Source organism: Pseudorca crassidens, chromosome 18, assembly GCF_039906515.1.
Source record: "Pseudorca crassidens isolate mPseCra1 chromosome 18, mPseCra1.hap1, whole genome shotgun sequence".
In the NCBI taxonomy this organism is placed as follows: domain Eukaryota; kingdom Metazoa; phylum Chordata; class Mammalia; order Artiodactyla; family Delphinidae; genus Pseudorca; species Pseudorca crassidens.
Genome location: NC_090313.1, coordinates 71,241,688 through 71,266,933, shown reverse-complemented (window position 1 = coordinate 71,266,933; position 25,246 = coordinate 71,241,688). Strand labels below are relative to the sequence as shown.

Below are 25,246 nucleotides of genomic sequence, written 5' to 3'. Positions count from 1 at the left end.
TTTCAGTGTACGTTTTTCTACTTACTGGAGTAATAACGAACTTTAGATAGTTAGAAAACATCTATTATCATTCACATGTTTAGGCATAAACTTTACATGGAAAATACAAGAATAAAAATATAGCATTAATAAACAGCAAATCAGGTAACATTTTGACCTCATTTGAATGGACAAAGGAAAATATCATTTCAGAAAGAAGCTATATTTACTATAGCTTTCTGTTTTGCCATAATGGTTGGGCAACAGCTGTATCAAATTTTATGTGGTTTAGTTGTGGTCTATATAGAAAATATTCAGGATTATTTTTCTTAGACATTGCTAATAGAAGAGTTAAAAAAATGACAAAAAATTTTTTTTTCATGCTTTAGTGCTCTTATAAAGCAAGTAAACAAGTCAATAGATGGAACAGCAGATGATGAAGATGAGGGTGTTCCAACTGATCAAGCCATCAGGGCAGGTCTTGAACTGCTTAAGGTAAATATGCTTAAGGTGAAATTAAGTGCCTAATTAGACAATTGTTAAACATATATAGTTTGGATTTTTTAGACTTGAGATTTGCTTCTTTAGGTTTATAGAACCTGAAGTAAAATTTTCTTAATCATTTTTAGGTAATTTGGAAATTGCATGTTTATTCTAACATGTAAGCTAAATATTCTCAGGTTTAAATTGTATAATATAACCTAGTATTAACTATATTAAGGATTATAATTTGAAGCTTTCATTAGTAAACAAAGAACTTGCTTACCCCTACCACAGGAAGAACCAAAATTTTAAAGTCTGTTTTATGTGTTATTTTGTTAGCTAAAATATACTACTTACCTTTTACTGATTACAAAGATATCAGTTAATTGTTGATAAAATTGAAAATATAAACTAATAAGAAAACATTGAGAAGCCTATCATTCATAAATATATTTTGTTTCCTTTTAATCTTTAGAAAAATGTACACTTTTATATAGTTGAGATCAGACTGAAAATACAATTTCGTATCTTGACTGTTTTCCCATAATAAATTATAAGCATTTTTCTCAGTGTTTTTTGACAGTATTTTTAAGTGTCAAAAAACAGATCTTATTTTAGATGTATGCTTTAAGTTAATTGCCTCTGTTTCCTCATCTATAATGGAGTTAGTAACAGTACTTCTCTCACAGGGACTAAATTAAATCATGTACTTAATGTCTTAGCAGAGTGTCTGGCTCATACTAAAAATAATAATAAACATTATTTTTTGATTAGTTCATTTTGGAGATATCATAGTGTTCCCAACTACTTTCATATTGTTGGATATTTAGATTTTTCTAATTTTATTACTGCTAAGGTAACTAAGAGCTCCTGCTAATGTCTTTCTTTCTTTCTTTTTTTTTTTTTTTTAAATACTAGAAGGACATTACTGGGTCAAAGAGAATGACCACTTTCAAAATTCTTGGATATATGTGTATTCAAATTCCTTTACAGAGAAATCGTACTCATACAGTATATATAATTCAGTCAACAGTGTATGAAGGTGCCTATCTCCTATCTTCACAAATTTGGAATAGTATAAAATTTTAAAAGTTTTACTAATCTGATAAGCGAAAAATAATGCTTTAATTTATATAATTATTGCTAGTGAGATCCACCTTTCATATGTTGATCATTAGTGTCTTCTCTATAGTGAATTCATTGCTTTTATCCTGTGTTCATTTTATACTGACATCTCAATCTTTTGTTTTTTTAACTGACTTAAGTGTGCTTTTAACTTCCTTGGCTTTTTTATAGGACATATTTGATATATAAAAAAATAAAATGTATTCTGTTTAAGTTATAAAGTATAGTAATAAAATGAATACTAATAGAAAGTAAAAGGAATGCGAACTCAAATTAAATAGAATATTAATACTGTTGAAGTTCACTGAGTGGCTTTTTACCCCACATCTTCCAGGTCTGATTGTCCTGAATCTGGAGTTTATTATTCTCTTAACTATTCTGTATAGATTTTCCATTTATGTCTATATCTCTAAATAACATCACTTATTTTGCTTGTTTCTCAGTCTTACAAATATGGCATTATGCTCATACGTTTTTCTACTACTTGCTTGTTTTTACATTCTACATTTGAGTCTAATTGTTTATTTTAAGCTTAAAAGTCCTGTCATGTTCAGAGGGGTTTTTATTGTTTGTGATTTTTAAATTTGAAACAACGCAGCTAAAATTTATTTTGAAATTGTGTATTGTAGGGGAGGGTCTAATTTGATTTCCTCCAAATAACTATCCACCTTTACCAGGACTATTTATTAAAAATAAAAATTCCATCCATTCTCATTTATTTTCTGTTACCATCTTTATAATGTATTACACCCTATCTTAAGTGCATATATACGGTAAGCTCTATTTATTGCTTTATTTTTTGTTGTTGTTGCTTCTAATGTTAGTACCATGTTGATTTGATTATTGTAACCTTACAATATCGTTTATTGTCTGGTGTTTTACCCCCTTCCCTAGATTACTTTTTTCCGAAAATGTTATTAGCTGGTCTCTTCTAATGATCTTTGTTTAGAATCATAGAGATATTTTTTAAAATTCTCTCTTCTCATTTTCCTTTTCTCCTACCTTCATTCTCCACCACCCCCCTCTCCAAACATTAACCAAATCCAGATTATTCTGAGTAGAATTATGGTACATGTAATTTAATTTTGAAGGTAATTGTTTCTTTAGACTGTACAGTCTTCCTACACAAGAACATTTCTGTTATATATTTGAGTAAGTTTTAAATTTTATTTATAGTGCTCTTATTGATTTTTTAGCATAATTATTTTTGTATTTACTTGGATTTGTAGTATTTCTAATATGTAACATTTCAGATTTATAAAGGTGAAAAGGATTACAGATCATTTTTTATGATCATTTTTTAGGTACTCTCATTTACACATCCCATCTCGTTTCATTCTGCTGAAACATTTGAATCTCTCCTGGCTTGTCTGAAAATGGATGATGAAAAAGTAGCAGAAGCTGCACTCCAAATTTTCAAAAACACAGGAAGCAAAATTGAAGAGGATTTCCCACACATCAGATCGTGAGTTGAGATTTTTCTGATAAATATTCTGGAAGACAGAAAAATACTTACTGTTTCTTGATTTATGTAATAGTTGGAATCTTTTCAGTTTTGAGGAAATAATGTCTGGGTTATCTTAAGTCTAAAATATTCAGTTTAGATTCTCATTTCCTGGGAGAAAGCATTGATTGGTTTTAGAAGATTCATGAAAATGTAGGGTGAGCATGGCGTTTCTTTCTGAAGCATCAGTTTTGATTAAAGATTTTGTTTTTTGAATTGTATATATACTTTTAAAAAATTTATTTATTTTTGGCTGCGTTGGGTATTCATTGCTGCACGCGGGCTTTCCCTAGTTGTGGTGAGTGGGGGCTACTCTTCGTTGTGGCGCACGGGCTTCTCATTGCAGTGGCTTCTCTTGTTGTGGAGCACGGGCTCTAGGCACGCAGGCTTCAGTAGTTGTGGCATGTGGGCTCAGTAGTTGTGGCGCGCGGGCTTAGTTGCCCCGTGGCATGTGGGATCTTCCCGGACCAGGGCTTGAACCCTTGTCCCCTGTATTGGCAGGCGGATTCTTAACCACTGCGCCACCAGGGAAGCCCTTAAAGATTTTTTTTTTTTTTTTTTTTGAGGAACGCGGGCCTCTCACTGTTGTGGCCTCTCCCGCTGCGGAGTACAGGCTCCGGACACGCAGGCTCAGCAGCCATGGTTCATGGGCCTAGCCGCTCCGCGGCATGTGGGATCTTCCCGGACCGGGGCGTGAACCTGTGTCCCCTGCATCGGCAGGCCGACTCTCAACCACTGCGCCACCAGGGAAGCCCGTGCTTAAAGATTTTAATGAAAACAGTTTTACAGTAAAACAGTTCCTTGGCATATTATGGCACAGGATAAGTAATTCATGAAAATTTAAGATCCAATGGGAAATTCCAAAGGCATTTCAGCAGGATTGTCCATAGCACTCTTTACTTTCTCCTGTGATATGAGTATTGACTCGAAAATTTTCAGAAGTATTGCTTTATTTGGCACAGGGAAACAGAGAAGCATGGTATAAGCATCCTAACAGCAGTGTGTTATGTGTGTGTGTTTGTGTGTTCTAGTATTTCCAAGAATTGGAAATTGTGCTCTTATCCTGGTGATCTCTAATAGTGGTTGATTATTGTTCAAGATTCTCTAATAGCTCAAATTCTCTAATAGCTCAAAAATAATAAGTCTTCATTCTTTATGAATCCCTGCTTACTTCTCTGTATGCATCTCTCCTCCCTGTTCCTGGAGAGCATAGCTGATAATTGGTCTTGATATTGCCATAGTCACTGGTGGTTGGTTTTACTTCCAGCTCGTTACTTTTGGTCTAGTTAGTTGAGGTTGGGGTACTGTGCTTCTTCATGTTGAAGAATTGCCTGCGGCTCTTTTCTTTAGAAAGAGACTTGGACAAAGCTAGCTTTTAGAGGCTCAGGTATACTTTCTGTTATTACTTTCTACTTGCATAAACTTAATTCTAGAAACTATTGATATATAGGACAAAAGCATTATTTAAGTGATAATTGAAACATAAAATAATTTTGTAACAGTATACTTTTTAGCAAGGATAAGAAACTTTATTGTTTAGAACTGGCTTCTTAATTTTTAAGGGAGCCTAGAACATAAATTTCCCTTTGGAATGGAGCTGCGACTCTCCTATCCAGATCAGAGATCAGAATTTGGAGATATATGTATACACACACACTATATGTATAAACTGTATATAACTCTACCATATACTGAATGCCCACTTATTGTATTATCTCATTTAAACCTTGTAACAATTCAGTGTGATTTGTAGGAATTATCCTAATCTTCCAAATGGGGAACCTAATGTTTACTTGAGGTAAATGGTTCTAGGTCACATAGCTAGCAAATAGCAGAGTGAAGATTTGAATATAGGCCTGTTTGTTTGCAGTGCTTATGGTACCATATCCATTATGGCACAGTTCCTTTCTTTTCTTTTTTTTTTTTTTTTTTTAATTAATTAATTAATTAATTTATTTATTTTTAGCTGTGTTGAATCTTCGTTTCTGTGCGAGGGCTTTCTCTAGTTGCGGCGAGCGGGGGCCACTCTTCATCGCGGTGCGCGGGCCTCTCACTGTCGCGGCCTCTCCCGTTGCGGAGCACAGGCTCCAGAAGCGCAGGCTCAGTAGTTGTGGCTCACGGGCCCAGTTGCTCCGCGGCATGTGGGATCTTCCCAGACCAGGGCTCGAACCCGTGTCCCCTGCATTGGCAGGCAGATTCTCAACCACTGCGCCACCAGGGAAGCCCCCACAGTTCCTTTCTTAATTGGAGCTTTAAACAAGTTTTAGTTTGATTTATTCAGTGGAGGTTTTAGTTTTCATTCTAAACTGTCTTTCCTAGTACGCTTTATATTTTAAAGAAACATTGTTTGATATATTTGTAGGAGAACTACGAGAACAAGGTTGAAAGGTGGACATTTTAGAACACACGAGGGCATTTTAAAACATACTCTGCTTTAATATGGAACTGAAGTACTTAGAGTTATTTGATATATATGCTGAGTATATTTCAGATATCTCTCATGAGGAGAATTAATTCAGCTGATATTGAATACCTACTGTGTGTACACACTGTTCTCGATGAAGTAATTCATAGTATATGTCTTCCAGGAGATAAAATATGTTTGCAGATTTTATGTTTAAATTATTAAATTGGGTGAGTTGATGTTGAGGAAAAACGATAGAGTTAAATGAATGTTTATTAAATTATCTTCCCTTGAATTCCCTAAAATAATTTAAAAGAAAAGTGTATCTAAGTAGAAGCTACCACATGCTGGACAGAATTGGTGCTAGATAAGCCATTTAGACTGAATTGAGTGTGAAAACATTGACAGTTGATAAATGTATCCCTGAATCAGATGTTTAAGGGAATGTATAATAAGTGTTCTTTCATTAGCTCATTTAGAGGGAGGAGTTTGAGATATGGGCAGCTTTGAGAGAAATAGGGAAAATCTAATTTCAGCTGGAATAGAGCTAAAGGAGAGACTTTGTGGTCATACCATTTTTCTCTGGGCTTAACAGGAGGAGCAAAGCTTACAGGTGAGGTAAGGCTTAGAGTAGAATTGTGAAGCAAACGTCTCACCAACTTTACAGGAACAGAAAAAATTATGTGCTGACCCACTAAACTAAAATTATGGTGAATTATGGGTTCCATTATGACTCAGTAAGTCTCTCAGGAATCTGGCTCATCCTAAAGTAGGCAGATGTGCCAAAACTGAGAGTCCCCTACAGCATAAGTTGTGGTCATAGTCCAAGTGGAGCTGGTTCTCAATTGGGGGAGCTTAAGCAGACTTAGAAATTACACAGAAAAAAAGGACTTGATACATTTAGTCCCAACTTCTTCCTCCATGCTGTTTATCCAGCTAATTAAGCAAGTGTAGTTTGAGTTGAGAGTTCTGATGTTAATCTTTTAAAACAAGTGCCCAATGTTCAGTCCTCAGGGAGACACTATCTGCATTTTTGTTTAAATGGTGGAGCCAGAGAGAATTTCTCTTATTCAAAGATGAATTAACAGAATACAAATAAATTAACAAACATGAATCCTATGGGGATAATTTAGCATTCAAAAGATAGCTGATCAGCACTTTGGAAGAATTGTATTTTTCTAGGAAAAAAGAAAATTTTAGACAGTTGTTCTAAACTGCCAAGAAAATTAAACAGCCAATGACATCTGGAAAAAAAAAGAACAAAAATAAGATAACATAAAAAGAGAAATGGCAGAACTAAGGGTAAAGAAGAGCAGGAACATATTTGTATTACAGAAAGTAATTTATTATAAACAGCAAGGAGCAGAGTAAACAATATTGAAAATGTAACCAGGAAGGGTTCTGTTGAACTTGAGGAAACTGCATAGAATGTAGATACAGTGGGCAAAGAAATGAAGGCAGTTAGAGAGAATTGCAGATAGTGAAAAGCCATGATTAGTTTCTGTGGAGAAGACAACAGAATAATGGGAAATGGAAAACATTTTGAAAAAATAATAGTAAACTTGTTTAGAATGAATGAAAACATGAATCTGGAGATTAAAAGTGCTCATGTTTTAGGAAAATATTGTGATGGAATTTACTGACTTTTCAGAGATTACAGAAGTGATTTCATAAACATCAAGGGAAAAAAAAAAGGTAGATCATGTACAATGGAAAGGTAATGAGGCTGACTTATTTCTTTTCAACCACAAAAGATTTCCAAAGTTAATGATTCAACAACTAGAGAGTTCTGATGGACAAAAAGAATGTATCTAAAGCATTTCCTAACTAGCCAAGTTGTGCTTAAATAAGGGGAAATGAAGGATATTATTTAGGATTCAAGGACTTAAGGAATGTATTAGCCCCTTAATACGGGCCTCTCACTGTTGTGGCCTCTCCCATTGCACAGCACAGGCTCCGGACACGCAGGCTCAGCGGCCATGGCTCACGGGCCCAGCCGCTCCGTGGCATGTGGGATCTTCCCGGACCAGGGTACGAACCCATGTCCCCTGCATTGGCAGGCGGACTCTCAACCACTGCGCCACCAGGGAAGCCCTAGCCCCTTTTTATCGTGAGGTCACTCTGTCTACCAAGTTGTGTGATTTTTTTCCCCTTTGCATTCAGTTTAGTTTATGCCCCTAAATCAAACTCTTGTTTTCTTCTTGTCTGCATCTCTCTGATTTGTCTTTTCTCATCATTTTACTTTCATTATTTAAGTTTTAGATGTGGCTATATCTATGTCTTAGATATTTGAAAACCTGAATTTTTTTTTAAGGGTGATGTAAATAAATAAAATTGGGTCAAGTAGAGGGAAGAAGAAAACCTAATAGACTATAACTATAAAAGAATTAGAGAAAATTACCCTCTAATAATAATAATAAGGGCAAATAAAAGGTGTGTGTTAAAGGAGGTATTTCAAATATATATATATATATATAAACCACATAGGAATTCTAATTTATTTAAGTTGTTTAGAGCATGGGGGAAAAAGAAAGCATTTAGATTACTTCTTATAAAGCCAAGGTAACTACAGGAATGCTAAAACCTGATAAAAGATATCCCTCCAAAAGAAAACTAAGACAAATCTTACTAATGTTGATGCAAAAATTGTACATAAAATATTATCAAAAAGAGAGTTTACTACAGTAAAACAAGAATATACTATGGCCAAATGTGATTAATTCCAGGAATACAAAAAGGGTTACTACTAAAAAGCCTAATATTCATGTTATAATTCATTGTATAAATGAGTAAAAGGGAAAGGGCACACAATAGATCATTTTGACAGCTGCTGAAAGGGCTTCTGATAAGAAAAAATCAGCTATTTATAATTAAACCCAATAAAATACGGTTTAATGCCTTCATACTTCTCAAACCAGTATACACCATCATATGGTAAAACACTAGAAGCATTCCCAGTAAAATCAGGAGCAAGATGAGAAAATACACTAGCTCTGCTATGATTTAACATTGTTTTGGAAGCATTAACCAATATAATTACATAAGAAAACAAGAGGTGGAGGCGTTGGAAAGGAGGAAGCAAAGTTATCATATTCTAAGAAAAATTCAAGAGAATGAACTGCAGAACTAGTAAAATACTAAAAAATAAGATGGGCAAAATAAGTATGTAAAAATCCAAAGCTTTCTTTGTATACCATTAACAATCATTTAGAAAATATTATATGAGTAGAAATCAGAAGATTTAGAAGTAAAGTGTATAAGAAATTTGCAACCCTGTAATAGTGAGGGGTATAATATTTAACAAAGAAATTAGGAAAACTTAGATTATTGAGTAAATAATTGGCAAGCTGTTTTAAAAAGAAAAATTAATGTAGACTGCTTACTTGCTTTTACATGTATTCCAGATGAGTCAAAGATTATTCATATATCTAAGATTTCAAATATATATAAAATTAATTAATAAACGTATTAGTAACCAGTACATTTTTTGTAACTTCTTACTTTGTGGTGAAAGGGACACTGATGCCAAGTCACAATTGAAATATTGATGGGTTGGATTTTTAAAAATTCATTTATTGAAAAAATATTTGTAGAGCCTTCATTGTGTATAAGGTACTTGAGGATGTTAAAATGAAAAGGACAGGTTAAGTCTCTGCCCTTATATTTTAGTGAGGGAGAATACTATTTAGACAAAAGCAAAAATCATGAAATAAATTGGAAACAGAACTGGTATGCTGGGAAGCTATTTTCAATATATATGACTTTAGAAAAGGTTAATATTTGTAATGTATTAAGATTCTTAACAAAGGAATAACAGACATATCTCACAGTAGAATACTAACATAGGGAATAAATAAGAAATTTACAAACAGGAAGTCCTTCATCACATTAGGAAAGGACATTTATGCCTGCTAAGAGTGCTGGAGGAAAATACAATACCCACGTGCTGTATAACCAGTTTTAGCTAGCATGCCAGTGCTGCTGTCAGTTGGAATATAAACAGATGCAGCTTTTCTGAGTTGGTAATGTGGTAATACTTACCAACTTAAAATGTGTGTGGTGTTTAATACTGTAGTTTCACTTTGAGGTATTTATCCCAGAGATAATTAGAAAATACGTCTACATAGTGGTTATATGGTTCAGGGTCCAGTCAGAAGCAGAAACCATTCCAGGTATTTTAAACGTAAATAAATTAATTAATACAGATGTTTGAAGCTTGAAAGAGCAAAAAGTTGCTTTGGCAGCTCAGAGATTATGATTTGCCGGAAGCAGTTACCACCCTTAGGGCTGGTGGAACAACTGGGAATAAGCGGTGTTAAGGACTGCCCAATGGGTGGAAGAGCCTGTCCACATTGTGCCAACTAACTGTCAGAGTAGGGGTGGCCTGGCTCTTGCTGCAGGGCAGCACAGCTACTGCAGAGAAGGCCTTAAAGAAGCTGTGGTGTCTCTTGTTGGAAGAACCTACCAGCTCTTGTGGGAGTCTGGGAAATGTAATTTGCAGATTTACAGCTCCAGGATCTCAGAGCAGATTATAGGATATAAAGCTCAGAGACACTAGATAAAGAGCTAGCACAGGGATGTTCATTGTTTGTTGTCAAGATTTAAAAAAAAAAAAAAAAAAACCATCTAAATGTTCAGTGGTAGGAGACTGGTTAGATTAATTGTGGTATAGCCAGACACTGAAGACCTGTGTGACCTTTAAAAAAAAAAAGTTTCCAAATATATGTTTTGTATTCTCATTTATTTAATATGTGTATGTATGTACAGAGAAATTTTAGAAGTAGTTCTAAAATAATGTTAACACTAATTATTTCAGGGTAGTAGGATTTGGAGTTTTTTTCTTTAGTGTTTTTAATGTGTTTTTCAGTTTTGTTCGCAAGTGGGGCGGCAGGGGGGTTTCCCCTTGAATTTGAAGGGGAAAAATCAATTTAATGAGGGAATAAAGGATTTCCTTTAATAGAAACTTATTAATATAAAAAGCAGTCAGAAGGTAGTCGCTTCATTTACGTTCATTAACTTCTCAGTCTGCCTAGGGCTTTAGAATTCTTGAAATTGTTTTTTTTCCCTTCCTTATTGTTTTGGTTTATTTCTGTTTTCTGTTGAAATGAGAATGCAGAACATTGGATGAACTTAAAATTTCTTATGCTATCTTTGAACGTCCCACCATAGTTGCTTCTTACTTGTGTGTGACTTATGAGATGATAGGTCTTCCCTGGGGACTTCAGTTACTGAAGTAACCAGAAAATAATAATTTTTCATTTCACAAGGAAGCCACAAATCACAGACTAAAAAGAGGGCATTTTGGTGAGGCTCGAATTGTTTTTTTACATAGTTTATTATTGAAGTTTTCAAACATATAAAGAAGAGGTAGAATATAATAGTGAACTCCCATGTATCCACCAACCCGTTTATATATAAATAACTAAAAGCCACTTTGTTTAATTTATAATTCTGCCCACTCCCCACATTCCCCTTATATCTGAAAACAAATCCCAGACTCTGTATTTTCATCTGTACATCTCAGTATCTCCAAAAGATAAGAACTCTAAAAAAATGATCACAATGCTTTTATCGTAAACACAGTTAATAATAATTTCCTAATAATAATATCCAATTAAAACATAGTAATTTTTTTTTAACAGTTTGGTTTTTTTTTGAATCGGGATCCAAGTGAGGTTTCTGCATTGTTACTGCTTGATAGGTCTCTGAAGTCCCTTTTCTCCTGTAGGTTCCCCCTCCAGTTAGCTCTTCTCTTTGTGTTTGATGAAGAAACCAGGTTGTTTATCTTGAATACTTTCACATAAACTGACTTTTGATTTTTGCTAATTGTGTGCCTTTGGCATGCTTTAACGTTTTCCTGTGTTTTCTGTAAAGTGATAGTTGAATCCAGAGGCCTGATTGGATTCTGCTTCAGCTATTTTGTCGTCACAGGACCACTTTGCAGGTGGTGGTATGCTCTTCTGTCAGGAGGAATGTAATACCTGGCTGTTTCTCTTTTATGATGTTAGCAGCTGATCATATTTAGTAATCAGTAATGATACTGTGTCATTCCTTTATCACTTGTTAGCTGAATACTTTTATAAAGAGGAACTTCTCATCTATTCTTTGGCAGGATAAGTGCTTGATACTTTTTTTTTTTCCTTTTTTCTTTTTTTAGCGTCAGAAGTTATTTATTCAGGCTTTTTTTCTGTACCTAATATTATTCGTTTTGCTCTAAGTCAGTTAACTTGCAGAAACATAAACATTACTTTAAAGCACATAAAGAAAAATTAAAATGCTTTTTTTTCATTTAATTTATCAGTTTATTTTAAACATCATGAATAATCTTTTTTTTATTGGAGTATAGTTGCTTTACAATGTTGTGTTAGTTTCAGATGTACAGCAAAGTGATTCAGTTATACATATATTCTTTTTTTTTAGAGTCTTTTCTCATATAGGTTATCACAGAATATTGAGTAGAATTCCCTGTGCTCTACAGTAGGTCCTTGTTGGTTATCTGTCTTATACATATGTAGTAGTGTGTATATGTTCATCCTAAGCGCCTCATTTATCCCTCCCTGCCACACTTCCCCTTTGGTAACCATAAGTTTGTTTTCCATATCTGTAAGTAGTGGGTGATTCTTTTATGTATTGAACAGAGTTCAAAATAAAGAGTGAGGAGTTTACTAGTATCCTCTGTTGTCGTCTTTTAAAAATATCATTATAAACTGATGGATTTACTCATATTTGTGTTTCAGTCAATTACAGTGATCACTCGATGCTCACATTGTCCCATCTATAGGCTATTCAGATTGACTTCTGAATCCTTTTGAATAACTCCACTAATCTTTGTAATGTCTTTGCAACCTGGTATGACAAAATGTTCCAGACCCATCTTGTACATGTCCTGCCCCAGACCTGGATTCAGCCATTTCTCTGAGGAGCCCTGGTTCCTTTTAATGGGAATAGTATTAAGAAATCAGAATGTCAGTCTTGTGTGTACTAATTGCTAATGTGTGGGTCACTTTTCCAGGACAATTCTGTGCATACAGCTTAAAAAAAAAAAAAAGGTTTTTTGGAAGATAAAATGCATTGTATGTTTATATTGATTATTCCAGTTCAAATTGGGTTTTTATTGAGCCTCTTCAATTTTACATTTTTATCTTTTCCCCTATGCCGAGCTAATACAGGATGATAAAACTATGATATTACATAATAACTCATTTGAATTATCCCATAATAAATACAGAACAGTCTCAGAATAGTAGTAGCACCACCAGTGTGATTCCTAAAAACAGCTGTTTGTTTGCCTTATGTAGTTCTCTTATGTATTTAGGGTGCATCACACTAGGGATTTACAGTCAAATTCTTGTGTTTTAAAGTTACTTGGAATGATTCTTTGTGTGGTTATGCCACCAAATGGATGCACACTTTCGTTCATTTGTTTCTTTTTATTTTTTGAGGTTACTTTAAAAAATTTTCATTTCTTAATTATATGAAATATTCACAGGTTTTAAAGACAAGCTGAAAAAGCAAGATATATTCTAAGAAGTCTAGCTTGTACTCGTCAACACTCTACCCTATTCCTTCTTACCTATAGATAAACTTAAAAGAAGTCTTTTCATGCATGTCGGTCTAGATATGTTTCAGTGCGTATGTGTATATGTATGTGTGTTCACATGACCTCTTTGATAGAAGAATGATAAAAAGTACACTATACATGCCTTTCTCCACCTTGCTTTTTTTCTCTTTATGTATACTAGCAGTTATTCCACATTGAAATATTTATTTTGTGGATATATCATAGAATAAATGCATACATAATTTTACTAGATATTGTTACAGTTCCCTCTGTAGTAGTTATACCATTTCGCATTCTCTCCAGCAGTGTACGAATGTACTTGTTTCCCCATAGCCTTGTCTACAGACTATGTTGTTAATGAAATGTTTCTCCTTGTCCCTGGTTAGCTTCCTTGTTCTGCAGTCTTTGAGAGCAGCATCTACTTTCATTTGTATTCGTGTTTGCCAGGCATATCTCTTTCTTTCAGTCTTTTATTCTCTCATTCTTTTTTTTTTTATTAACATTAAAATTTTATTTATTTATTTATTTTTGGCTGTGTTGGGTCTTCGTTGCTGCGCGCAGGCTTTCTCTAGTTGTGGCGAGCGGGGGCTACTCTGTTGCAGTGCGTGGGCTTCTCACTGCGGTGGCTTCTCTTGTTGTGGAGCACGGGCTCTAGGCACGCAGGCTTCAGTAGTTGTGGCGTGCGGGCTCAGTAGTTGTGGCTTGCGGGCTCTGGAGCGTAGGCTCAGTATTTGTGACACACGGGCTTAGTTGCTCTGCAGCACGTGGGATCTTCCTGGACCAGGGCTCGAACCCGTGTCCCCTGCATTGGCAGGCGGATTCTTAACCACTGTGGCACCAGGGAAGTCCCAGTTCTCTCATTCTTTCATTCCGTTCCTCCCTCGTCCCCTCCCCCCCCTTCCTTCCTTCCCTGTAAATGTTCCTGGGGCTTAATATTTAAAATAAATACCTTGTAAATATCCTATAGTTTGAGTTGGGTCTTTGTTTTGTTTTTGTTGGTTTGTTTTGATTTTGGTTGTTTTAATCCAATTTGACACACTCTTTCAATTGGAATGTTTATACCATTTACCATTTAATGGAACTGTTGATACAGTTGGGTTTAAAGCTGCCATCTTAATATATGTTCCCATTTCTTTCTATTTCTGCCCTCTTTGAGGTTGACTATTTTTAATGATTTTATTTTATTGGCTTATCTGTGTTCAAATAAAATTATACCCCTTAATGTATATTGTAAAAATCTTGCAGCAGTATACTTCCATGCCTTCCCCCTCCAGGCTTTTGTGCTTTTGTTGTCATACATTTTGTTTCTATGTATGTTATAAATGCTACAATATGTTACTGATATTTTTGCCCTAAACACTTTGATATATCTCAGATTAACAATAGCATATTTCTTTGATTTGTACACATATATTTACCTTTTTTACCATTCTTCATGTTTTGGATATCTATCCATAGTTTCAGCTGGTATCATTTTTGTTCCTGAATAACTTTAATGTTTCTTAGAGTATAATTCTGCTTATAATTAATTATCTTAGCTTTTCTTTGTCTGAAAAAGTCTTTATTTTATCTTCATTCTTAAAGTATTTTTGCTTGGAATAAGAATTCTAGGTTGAGAGTTCTTTTGGTTTTCAGTACCTGAATGATGTCACTCTCTTATTTTCTGGACTGCATAGTTTCTGATGAAAAGTGATCTTTCATTCTTTGTTCCTCTGTACATAATATGTCTTCTCTGACTGGTTTTGAGATTTTTTTTTTTTTAATCGCTGTTTTCACCAAATTGATACTGATGTGCCTTGGAATGGTGTACTTAATGTTTCTTCTGCTTGAGGTTTATTGAGATTCTTGGGACTGTGGGTTTATTTTCATCATATTTGGAGTTGTTTTGGTAATTCATTCTTTCTTTTTTTTTTTTTTTTTTAATGTTCTCCCCTTCTCACCCCCTTGGTTTCTGGGACTCCAATTGCATGTATTTTTGACTACTTAATATTGTCTTAGAGGTCACTGATGTGCCATTCTTATTTTTTTTCCTGTCCCCCCCTCTTTGTTTTATTTTGCATAGTTTCTATTGCTATGTCTTCAAGTTCACTGATCATTTCTTCTATAACATATATAATCTGCTTTTATTCTATGTATATATTTTTAATTTGAGGTATTATATTTTTCAGAATTAGTAGTTCCATTTGGGTCTTTTTAATATATATATATTTCACTTCTGTCCTCATCACGTTCATGTTTTCTTCTTACCTTCATGAGCATATGGAGCATATTTATAACAACTGTTTTTATGTCTTTGCTAATTCTGTCACCTGTGCCATTTCGGGGACTGCGTCTATTGATTAATTTTGTCCTGATTATATATTTGAAGGTCTTTCTGCTGTGGCTGGTGGAAACATGAATTGCTACCAGCCCTGTGTGTGGTAGGGAGTTTTTTGGCCTACTTCTTTCTAACATTCTTTTCCTGGTCTTAGGTAGTTTTTGCTCTTGCGTGACGCGGATCATTATTCAGCCAAAGACTCAGGGATACCCCTCTTCAGGTCTACAGAACTCAAGCTCTCTTTCTCTCTTTGTAGCTCCCTCCTCTGTGGTGCTTTGCTGTAGAAAGTATAGCTCCCTTGGCCTCCCTGAATTCTCATTCCTGTCTCCCTCAACTGCATGCAACCACCAGGCTCTATTTGGGTCTCTACTTCTCCTTGTACTGCAGTCTGGAAACTACCTCCTTGCAGTAATTGGGGGCAGATGTAGGGCTCTTCTAGTTTGTTTCCCATCTTTTACGGATTTTCGCACTGCGCTTCCTATTGTCCAGTGTCTGAAACCATTAACATATTATCTTGTTTTCTACTTGTTTAAGGTAAAAGAGTAAACCCAGTCTCAGATATACTGTCCTAATCTGAAGCAGAAGTCCTCTGAGTATAGTTTTAATTTGTATTTATATATGTTTTTAAAGGAGTGAAGGTAAACATCTGTTCACACATAACTGGGTAATTTGTTTATCTTCTTTTGACGAGCTTTCTGCTCTGTTAAATCCAACCCATTTTTCTGTGATATTGTTGGTCTTTTCATTCTCTATTTGTAGATGTTTACATTTTAGGGATATTAACCCTTCCCTGTAACATGAAATGCAAAGTTTCCCTTCAGTTTGTCATTTATTTATTTTTATTATATTTTGCTGTTGGTATCTTTTCTGAGACTCTGATATTATTATAATGAATTATTTTATCTCTAATTTTTTTTTTCTACTGGAGCACTGGGTTGTTATTGGGGAAGGGGGAGGATTCAGAAGTTGCTTTCACTGTGAGATGTATTCATAATAGTTGAGCTAAGAGATTCTGCTTTATTCAGGATTTTAAGTTTTTATATAGTGGAATGATATGATACATAAATGTTCTTCCAGGTAGCTATATGACCCATTCCCTACCTCTTTCAGAACTCTGCTCCAATGTTACTTTATAAGCACATCTATAAGCACCCTATTTAAAATTGTAACACTGTCACACACTTAGCCCCATTCCCTATTCCTGTCTTCTTTTTCTTCTTCTGCTTCTTATTTTCTCTTTACAGGAGTTACCACAATTTGACATAACATATGTTTTGCTAATTTATGTATAATCATGTGTCTTATCCCTAATATGCTGGTAGCATGAAGGCAAGGATTTGGGACTTTTAATAGTGCCTGGCACTATAGTAAGTGCTCAATTTGTATTGGTTAAATGATCAAATTTCTGTTCATGTAGGTTGTTTTGGCACAAAGTAAAAAGTGAATTGGAAGAGGAAGAGCCTGGAGAAAGAAGGTGTAAGGTGGCAGAAGCTTAGCTGAAGTGGTACCAGTGAGAATGAAATAGAAAAGGCTAAAGGAATGACATTAAAAAGAAGAAATGGGTCACCATCCTTGTTTGTTTTTATAATTATTAAGTAAAAAATACTTTATTTGGATTATATTTTTAATATAGATATTTATAAAGCGAAATTATAGATTGAAAATGTCTGAGTAGATGTTATGACTTTTTTTGTTCTTACAAAACATTACTTAAAAAATACAAGCTATCTAGTGGAAGTCATGTTGTTTTTTCTGGTTAATTGTTTTTCTTTAATTTTTTTTTTTTTTTAGAGCTTTGCTTCCTGTTTTACATCACAAATCTAAGAAAGGACCCCCCCGTCAAGCCAAATATGCTATTCATTGTATCCATGCAATATTTTCTAGTAAAGAGACACAGTTTGCACAGATATTTGAGGTAAAGAGAAAAGTTTTTTGTTTGTTTCATGTTATAGTTAAAAAACAAATATGAATGATTTTATAGGATGTTCACATTTGGATATGTATCATTTTATAGTTTATTTTCAAAATTTGAATTAGTATAATCAATATTGATGGGCGATTAAAATCAGAAAATATCTGATTATTCAGATGTTTAATGCTAACTCAGATTCAGAAATCAAACAGTTGTATAATATTTTTTTGACACTACTTTATACATTTAGTATTAGGAAACTATTTTTCATTAGTAAGTAATTACATATAAAATCCTACTTACTGATAGTAGGTAGTAGATGATTATCAGTTTACAGATTTGAAAGTTAGATTTCTATATATGAGATACTACTGAAGTGTGGGGTTCTATAAATCCATACTAATTTGTAATGTAAGGTAAATAAGTATAAGTTTGTACTTCAGTGACTGACATAATTTTATGTCAGATTAAAATGTGCCTTTTCCCTTGCAGAGCATTTGGTCCACACCAAAAGGTTCTTGATATTTTGGTGCTCTCCAGAATGTCTGTGGGCATATTTGGTCCATGCCAAATGGTTTTGGACAGGACCAAATATGAACAAATATCGAGGACCTTTGTGTGTAGACCAAGCGTCTTATGGATGTATTGGATAGGACCAAATGTCTACTGACCATCTTTTCAATATGTATTTTATATTATTTTTTCTGTACTTGGAATTACTATTATCCTTTCTAAGCATTGCAATTTCATTACAAGCTATTATAATCAGGGGCTGTCTTTAGCATTCTTCCTGCAAATAGAAGCTAAGCAGAAAATCTATAAAATCCTAACTTATAATTTTAGTTTAGGAGCTTTGAATGAAGTCAAAACAATTTGGAAATTATGCTGAAACTAACCCACCATAAATACTTAGACTTGTTATCTCTGTTTTAGAAATATTTATGCTAATTTTGTCATATTTTCATATATTATGTTAAAGACCTAAAGGAGGAAAAAAAGTTTTCTTTATTAAACAGCATCTTTGCTATAGATAGCAAATAGTAATATATTTTAAATTTGGGGGTGGAAATACTTTCTATAGTCTTTTTTTTAAATAAGAGGCTGACTTCAATGAACTCATGTTGATTTCTAGAAAGCTTTTGTTTTTCTTGAATAATCTCCTTTTTGTTCCTTCCAATGATGATGAGGAGGAGGATAATGCTGATAATAACTTGAATTTTTAGGGTACTTTTATTTTCATTTTTGATATCTTTTACTTATCTTTATGAGAACCTAACTGGTAATCCTTCTACTATGACATACAGGATTGGCTGGCTTTCTGAGAAAAGGTCTCATAGAGACATATGGCCTTTATGAGGTTACTGTTAATCGAGGGACTGGCCATTTATTTTGCTTTTTCAGAAATGATTTTATTATCTTACTGTGGAAAATTGTTACACATTATAATAAATGAATTGAAAAAAGTACACTATCAGGTATTTGTTTATAATGTAAACAAGTTATCACTTAGATGTGCAGTGGAGGTACTGAGGGAGGTCATCAAGAATAGCAAGAAGTAAACTCATTTAAGTATACTTTTGACTAAACTAAGCCTCTCATATTGCCCCAGTGTGTTGGGAAGAACAGTTTTGTGTTGTTTTTCAAGCCTAGAATTCTTGGTGTTCAGTGTAGGAGGATAGAGCATCAATTCTTCATTAAAATGTGTCATTAAAATTTTTAATAGATAATATATTCACTTGCTTCAAAATCAAGAGATACAAAACAAATATCCAGTAATAAATACTAAAGAGTAAAGAGTTTTCTCTTTTGCTTCACCCGCATATCTCCAGCCACCCAGTTTCTTAGAGGCAGCCAATGTTATCAGTTTCTAATGTACTTCTCTGGAGAGATTTTATTCATATGCAAGTAATGTAAATACACAAAATACACACATATTTTGTCCCTTCCCCCTCTCCTTATGCCAATGATAGTATACTGTAGTCACTCTTCTGATTTTCCTATTTAAAAAATTTAACAATATATTTTAGGTATCAATTTATGTGAGTATATAAGGAGCCTCATGCTTTTGTCATGGCAAAATGAATATTAATGGCTGGGTTTCCTATTAGAATAATAAAAATAATTTTATTAGTTATGGTACTTAATATTTGATGCTATAAAAATCCACAAAAATCCATGTGACTGTACATAATAAAACTTATTTCTTGGTCCTGAAAAAAGTCTAATTGGGTGCTTTGATTGTATTCTAATCAGTGGCTTAGGCACACAGACCCTTTTTGACCAGTGGCTTCTCTTTGAGTCCCACTGGATCCTTGGTATTAAGACAGCCAGTGAGTAAAGAGAGAGAATGTGGAGAAGAAACATTGCTCATATCTGCCTCAGTACAGGCATGGCATACCTCACTTTCATTCCCATTCTGGTAACCAGAACTTATTCACATCCTCACCTAACTGCACATATAGGCATCCTTGAATGGAAGTGGATATTGGTGAGCCTTAGCAGTCTCTAACATACTTATATATGTGGTCATAAAATATACGATACATAATATGATTCTTCATGCTGAAATGTTCTTTATACATAACCTCTAAAATATAACTTGGGCAAAACTGAAAATATTTAAATATGATGCCTTCTACATAAATAACCTATAAAAGTTTAAACGTAAGCTTGAGCTACTACTTAAACCATGTATTGGAACTTTTGTAGTTTTTAAAATTTGAAGGTGAAATATGTGAACAGCTTATTTGCATGTTTATGGAGTTGATCATTTTCCTTTCCTCATTTTCAGCCTCTGCATAAGAGCCTGGATCCAAGCAACCTGGAACATCTCATAACACCACTGGTTACTATTGGTCATATTGCTCTCCTTGCACCGGATCAGTTTGCTGCTCCTTTGAAGTCTTTGGTAGCTACTTTCATTGTGAAAGATCTTCTCATGAATGATCGGGTAATTTTTATTTTTTAGTTGTGTGTTCTTCATAATGCTATCTTCTAAAATTTTATGCATCAAAGAGAGAAGTGAAATGATGTAAATAACACTTCAATTTGGCTGACTTATTTTAGGTTTTCCTATCTTTTTAACATGCTGTATCTCCATTGTAAGTGAAACAACATTGAAACATCTCTTTAGTTGAGCATAGGACTATGACCTGGAATACTTTCCTTCATAAATACAAAATATTACCTGATTCTGTCTATTTTAACTTTATAGGGGTTTAATTTTTATAATGACATCTTTTTTAAAAAATGTGAAGACTGACAGGTTAGTTTATAATATGGTTGTTATGATAGTAGTTGTTGCATTTCATGCATACAAGAGAGAATTAAAAGAGCCTTGGGAGAAAACATTGGGAAAGAAATAGTGATTTTCTCTGTCTCCAGTATGTGAGTATTTGGGGTAGGGCATGACATGTTGGGTCTTAGAGAATTGACCCCTTACAGTTACGTGGAGTTTTATGCACGTCTTTGTGTTTTTAGATATATACACATATGTGTGAAAAGAAAACCTTAAAACTAGGATTTTCAGAATGGTAAATGAGCATTGGCTTCAGTTTGAAGTCACCAGCTGCATTAGCCCCCTAACAAGAGAGTAGGCCTGTCCTTTTGAAGCTTTGAAGCCAAGCATTCACTTCTCTCTGGCTATGAAAGTTCTAGACGGCATCTTCTTCCAATAGAAGATTGTTTTCTGCATTGAAAATCTGTTGTTTAGCATAGCTACCTTAATTAATGATCTTAGCTAGATGTTCTGGATAACTTGCTGCAGCTTCTGCATCAGTACTTGCTGCTTCACCTTGTACTTCTATGTCATAGAGATGGCTTCTTTCCTTAAATATTATGAACCAACCTCTGCTAGCCTCAGACTTTTCCTCTGCAGCCTCCTCACCTCGCCAGGTCTTCACAGAATTGAAGAGAGTTAGGGCCTTGCTCTGGATTAGGCTTTGCCTTAAGGGAATGTTCGGCTGGTTTGATCTCCTCTCCAGTCCACTAAAACTTTCTCCATATCAGCAATAAGGGTGTTTTGCTTTCTTATCATTACATGTTCACTGGAGTAGCACTTTTAATTTCCTTCAGGAACTTTCCCTTTGCATTCACAACTTGGCTAACTGGCACAAGTGGTGTAACTTTCAGCTGATTGCAGCTTTTGACATGCCTTCGGCACTAAGCTTGATCATTTCTAGCTTTTGATTTAAAGTGAGAGATGTGCAATGCTTCCTTTCACTTGAACACTTTATAGAGGACATCGTAGGGTTATTAATTGGCCTAATTTCAGCATTGTTGTGTCTCAGGGAATAGGGCGGCCTGAGGGAGAGGGAGAGAGTTGGGGGAATGGCCAGTCTGTAGAGCAGTCAGAACACACACATTTACTAATTAAGTTCACTATGATATGTGGGAGTGGTTCATGGCACCTCAGAACAATTACAATAGTATCATTAAAGATCGCTGATCGGGCTTCCCTGGTGGCACATTGGTTGAGAGTCCGCCTGCCGATGCAGGGGACACGGGTTCGTGCCCCGGTCCGGGAGGATCCCACATGCAGCGGAGCGGCTGGGCCCGTGAGCCATGGCCGCTGAGCCTGCGCGTCCGGAGCCTGTGCTCCGCAATGGGAGAGGCCACAACAGTGAGAGGCCCGCGTACCGCAAAAAAAAAAAAAAGATCGCTGATCACTTATCACCATAACAAATGTAATAATAATGAAATCATTTGGAATATTTCAAGAATTATGAAAATGTGGCACAGAGACATGAAGTGAGCAAATGCTGTTGGAAAAATAGCACTGATGGACTTGCTTGACACAAACCTTCAATTTGTAAAAAATGCAGTATCTGTGAAGCATAATGAAACAATTTTTGTCTGTATACAAAAAGTATGTCAGACAGCTGGGTCACAGTAAAAAAAAAATACTGTATATTTAGAGTGTAATTAGAACTACAGCAAGAGAGGAAAGAGAATATGAAACAGAAATAGTATTTGAAGTGATAATGCCAGAAAATTTTTCAAAATTTGTGAAAGACGTCAAAGCTGTACATTCAAGATCAGATAGAAGCCCCAAATAGGATAAATATAACACAAAGCACACCCAGATACATCATAGTAAAACTGGAACCAATCAAAATAGAAAAGATTGAAAGCATTTACAGCAAAAAGACAGAAAACCTTCAAAGGGATAAGACTGTCACTTGACTTCAAAAGAAAAGATAAGAAAATGGAAGATAATGGAATAATATCTTGAAATTATCGAGTGGAAGAAATGTATTAATCTAGAATTCTAAACCTGGAGAAAATATCCTTTAAAAAGGGAAGGCAAGGGCTTCCCTGGTGGTGCAGTGGTTGAGAGTCCGCCTGCTGATGCAGGGGACACGGGTTCGTGCCCTGATCGGGGAGGATCCCACATGCCGCAGAGCGGCTGGGTCTGTGAGCCATGGCCACTGAGCCTGCGCGTCCAGAGCCTGTGCTCCACAACGGGAGAGGCCACAGCGGTGACAGGCCCACGTACCGCAAAAAAAAAAAAAAAAAAAAAAGGGAAGGCAAAATAAAGACATTTTCAGACAAACAAAAACTGGAAGAGTTCATTAGCAGTTATCCCAGCTAAAAGAATTTCTACTTTAATTCTTTGGGTAGAAAGCAAATTATCACAGAGGCAAAACAGAGTGAAAAACAAGAGAAAGAGGAAAATATGTTGGTAAGTCTAAATAAATATTAACTGCATAAAATTAGAACAGTAATGGTCCTGTGTGAACAAGAGCACAGTAAGCATCAGAGTATAAAGGGAGTTGATGTATTTTAAGTTTTCTTAGAATACTGAACCTACTACTGTTCTGAAAGTTTAAGACAGAATTATTGAAATTGGCCTTCAATAAGTTAAGGCCACTACTCTCTAGGACAACTACTAAAAGAATAGGAAAATATAAAACGAATAAGCCAGTAAAGAGGAGAATGGAATAAAACTATTTTACCAAAAATAAGGCAAGAAGAAGATGAAAATGAACACAGAACTGATAGAACAAACTGAAAAAACATCAGGTGGCAAATTTTTATTTTATTTTATTTTTTGGCCAGTTTTTTAAAAAAATAATTATTTATTTTTGGCTGCCTTGGGTCTGTTGCTGTGTGCGGGCTTTCTCTAGTTGTGGCGAGCAGGGGCACTCTTCATTGCGGTGCGCGGGCTTCTCATTGTGGTGGCTTCTCTCGTTGCGGAGCACGGGCTCTAGGCATGCAGGCTTCCGTAGTTCCGGCACGCGGACTCAGTAGTTGTGGCTTGCGAGCTCTAGAGCGCAGGCTTAGTAGTTGTGGCACATGGGCTTAGTTGCTCTGCGGCATGTGGGATCATCCTGGACCAGGGCTTGAACCCGTGTCCCCTGCATTGGCAGGTGTATTCTTAACCACTGGATCACCAGGGAAGTTCCTCAGGTGGCAATTAATCCTAATCACTATTTACATAACATGTAAGCAGAATATGCTAATTAAATACAAAGTTGACAGAAAGTTTGTCAGAACTGGGTTGTGTACAGTTCTATATATGACATTTAGAAGTCTTCAAGTCTTCTATTAGTTACTGTTACTCTGTCTTTTCCCCCTGAGATTGGGAATGGGATAAAAATATCCAGTCACCACTTGTGTTGTTTTGAAGGTTCTGGCCATTCTAGGAGGAAGAAAGAGAAATAAAATCCATTAAGAATGAAGGAAAAAAAAAAAAAGCTGTTATTACTACGAACGGAGAAAACCTAAAAGAATGCAAAAGTTAATAGAATTAAAAATTGTCTTTAACAAGGTCCCTGGATTCAAAGTCAGTATAAAAAAGAAGTAACTTTATATTTCTATGCCAATAATAAACAGAAAATAAATATTAAAAATTACATTTACGATAACATCAAAAACCGTTAAATGCCTAGGAATATACTTAAGAAAGGTAAGCAATACCTCTACACAGATGTTTAAGAAACATTCCTCAGTGAAGTTAAAGGCCACCTAAGGTATATACTGTCTTCATGAAATGAAAAGGTCAGTATTATAATACCATGGAATGGGATGGTGATACTATAATGATGACAATTATCTGCAGATTTACAGTTCAATACAATATGTATCAGAATTCTAGCCAGATGTGTGTATATGTTGGCATAGAGTGGTATACGGAGAAGCGACAAGCTGATTGTAAGATTTCAATAGAAATGCAAAAGGCATAGCCAAAATCATCTTGAAGAAGAAGAAGAAGAAGATGATGATGATGAAGTAGTCGTAGTAGGAGGAGGAACAGCAGCAGCAGAAGTCATCATTAAAGACATTTGGAGGACTTAAGCTACAAGATATCACACCTTGTTATAATAATTAAGAAAGTATGAAACATAATCGATTATATACATATGATTTAGAACAAAAGTAACAGTAACATCCTGGAGAATTTCCTAATATTGGATTTGGCAGTGTATCCCTACATGAGAAATCAAAAGCACAAACACTAAAAAAATAAAAACCAAAAACAGATAAATTGCACTTCATCAAAATGTAAAACTCTTGTGCATCAAAGGGCATTATCAAGAAAGTGAAACCATCAACAAAATGAAGAGGAAACCTACTGAGAGAAAATATTTGCAAATCATGTATCTGATAAGGGGTTAATATCCGTATTATATAAATGACACATATAACTCAATAGCAAAAAAACAATTTGATTAAAAAATAGGCAGAGAGGGCTTCCCTGGTGGCGCAGTGGTTGAGAGTCCGCCTGCCGATGCAGGGGACACGGGTTTGTGCCCCGGTCCGGGAAGATCCCATGTGCCACGGAGCGGCTGGGCCCGTGGGCCGTGGCCGCTGGGCCTGCGTGTCCGGAGCCTGTGCTCCACAGTGGGAGAGGCCACGGCAGTGAGAGGCCCGCGTACCGCAAAAAAAAAACAAAAACAAAAAAAATAGGCAGAGACATTTTTCCAAAGAAGATAAACAAATCATCAACAATTATATAA

At 35.1% G+C, this 25,246-nt stretch overlaps 1 protein-coding gene across 7 annotated transcripts in view; it reads left to right on the top strand.

The window, feature by feature from the left end:
• PDS5B (PDS5 cohesin associated factor B) overlaps window positions 1-25,246 on the top strand; it is a 197,610-nt gene that overhangs the window by 126,891 nt on the left and 45,473 nt on the right. For all 7 annotated transcript variants that reach the window (XM_067713457.1, XM_067713456.1, XM_067713458.1 and 4 more), the window contains exons 18-21: window positions 369-474; window positions 2,892-3,052; window positions 17,165-17,288; window positions 20,077-20,235. In XM_067713457.1, the coding sequence (XP_067569558.1) occupies window positions 369-474; window positions 2,892-3,052; window positions 17,165-17,288; window positions 20,077-20,235 (550 nt within the window). The remainder of the gene's footprint in view (window positions 1-368; window positions 475-2,891; window positions 3,053-17,164; window positions 17,289-20,076; window positions 20,236-25,246) is intronic.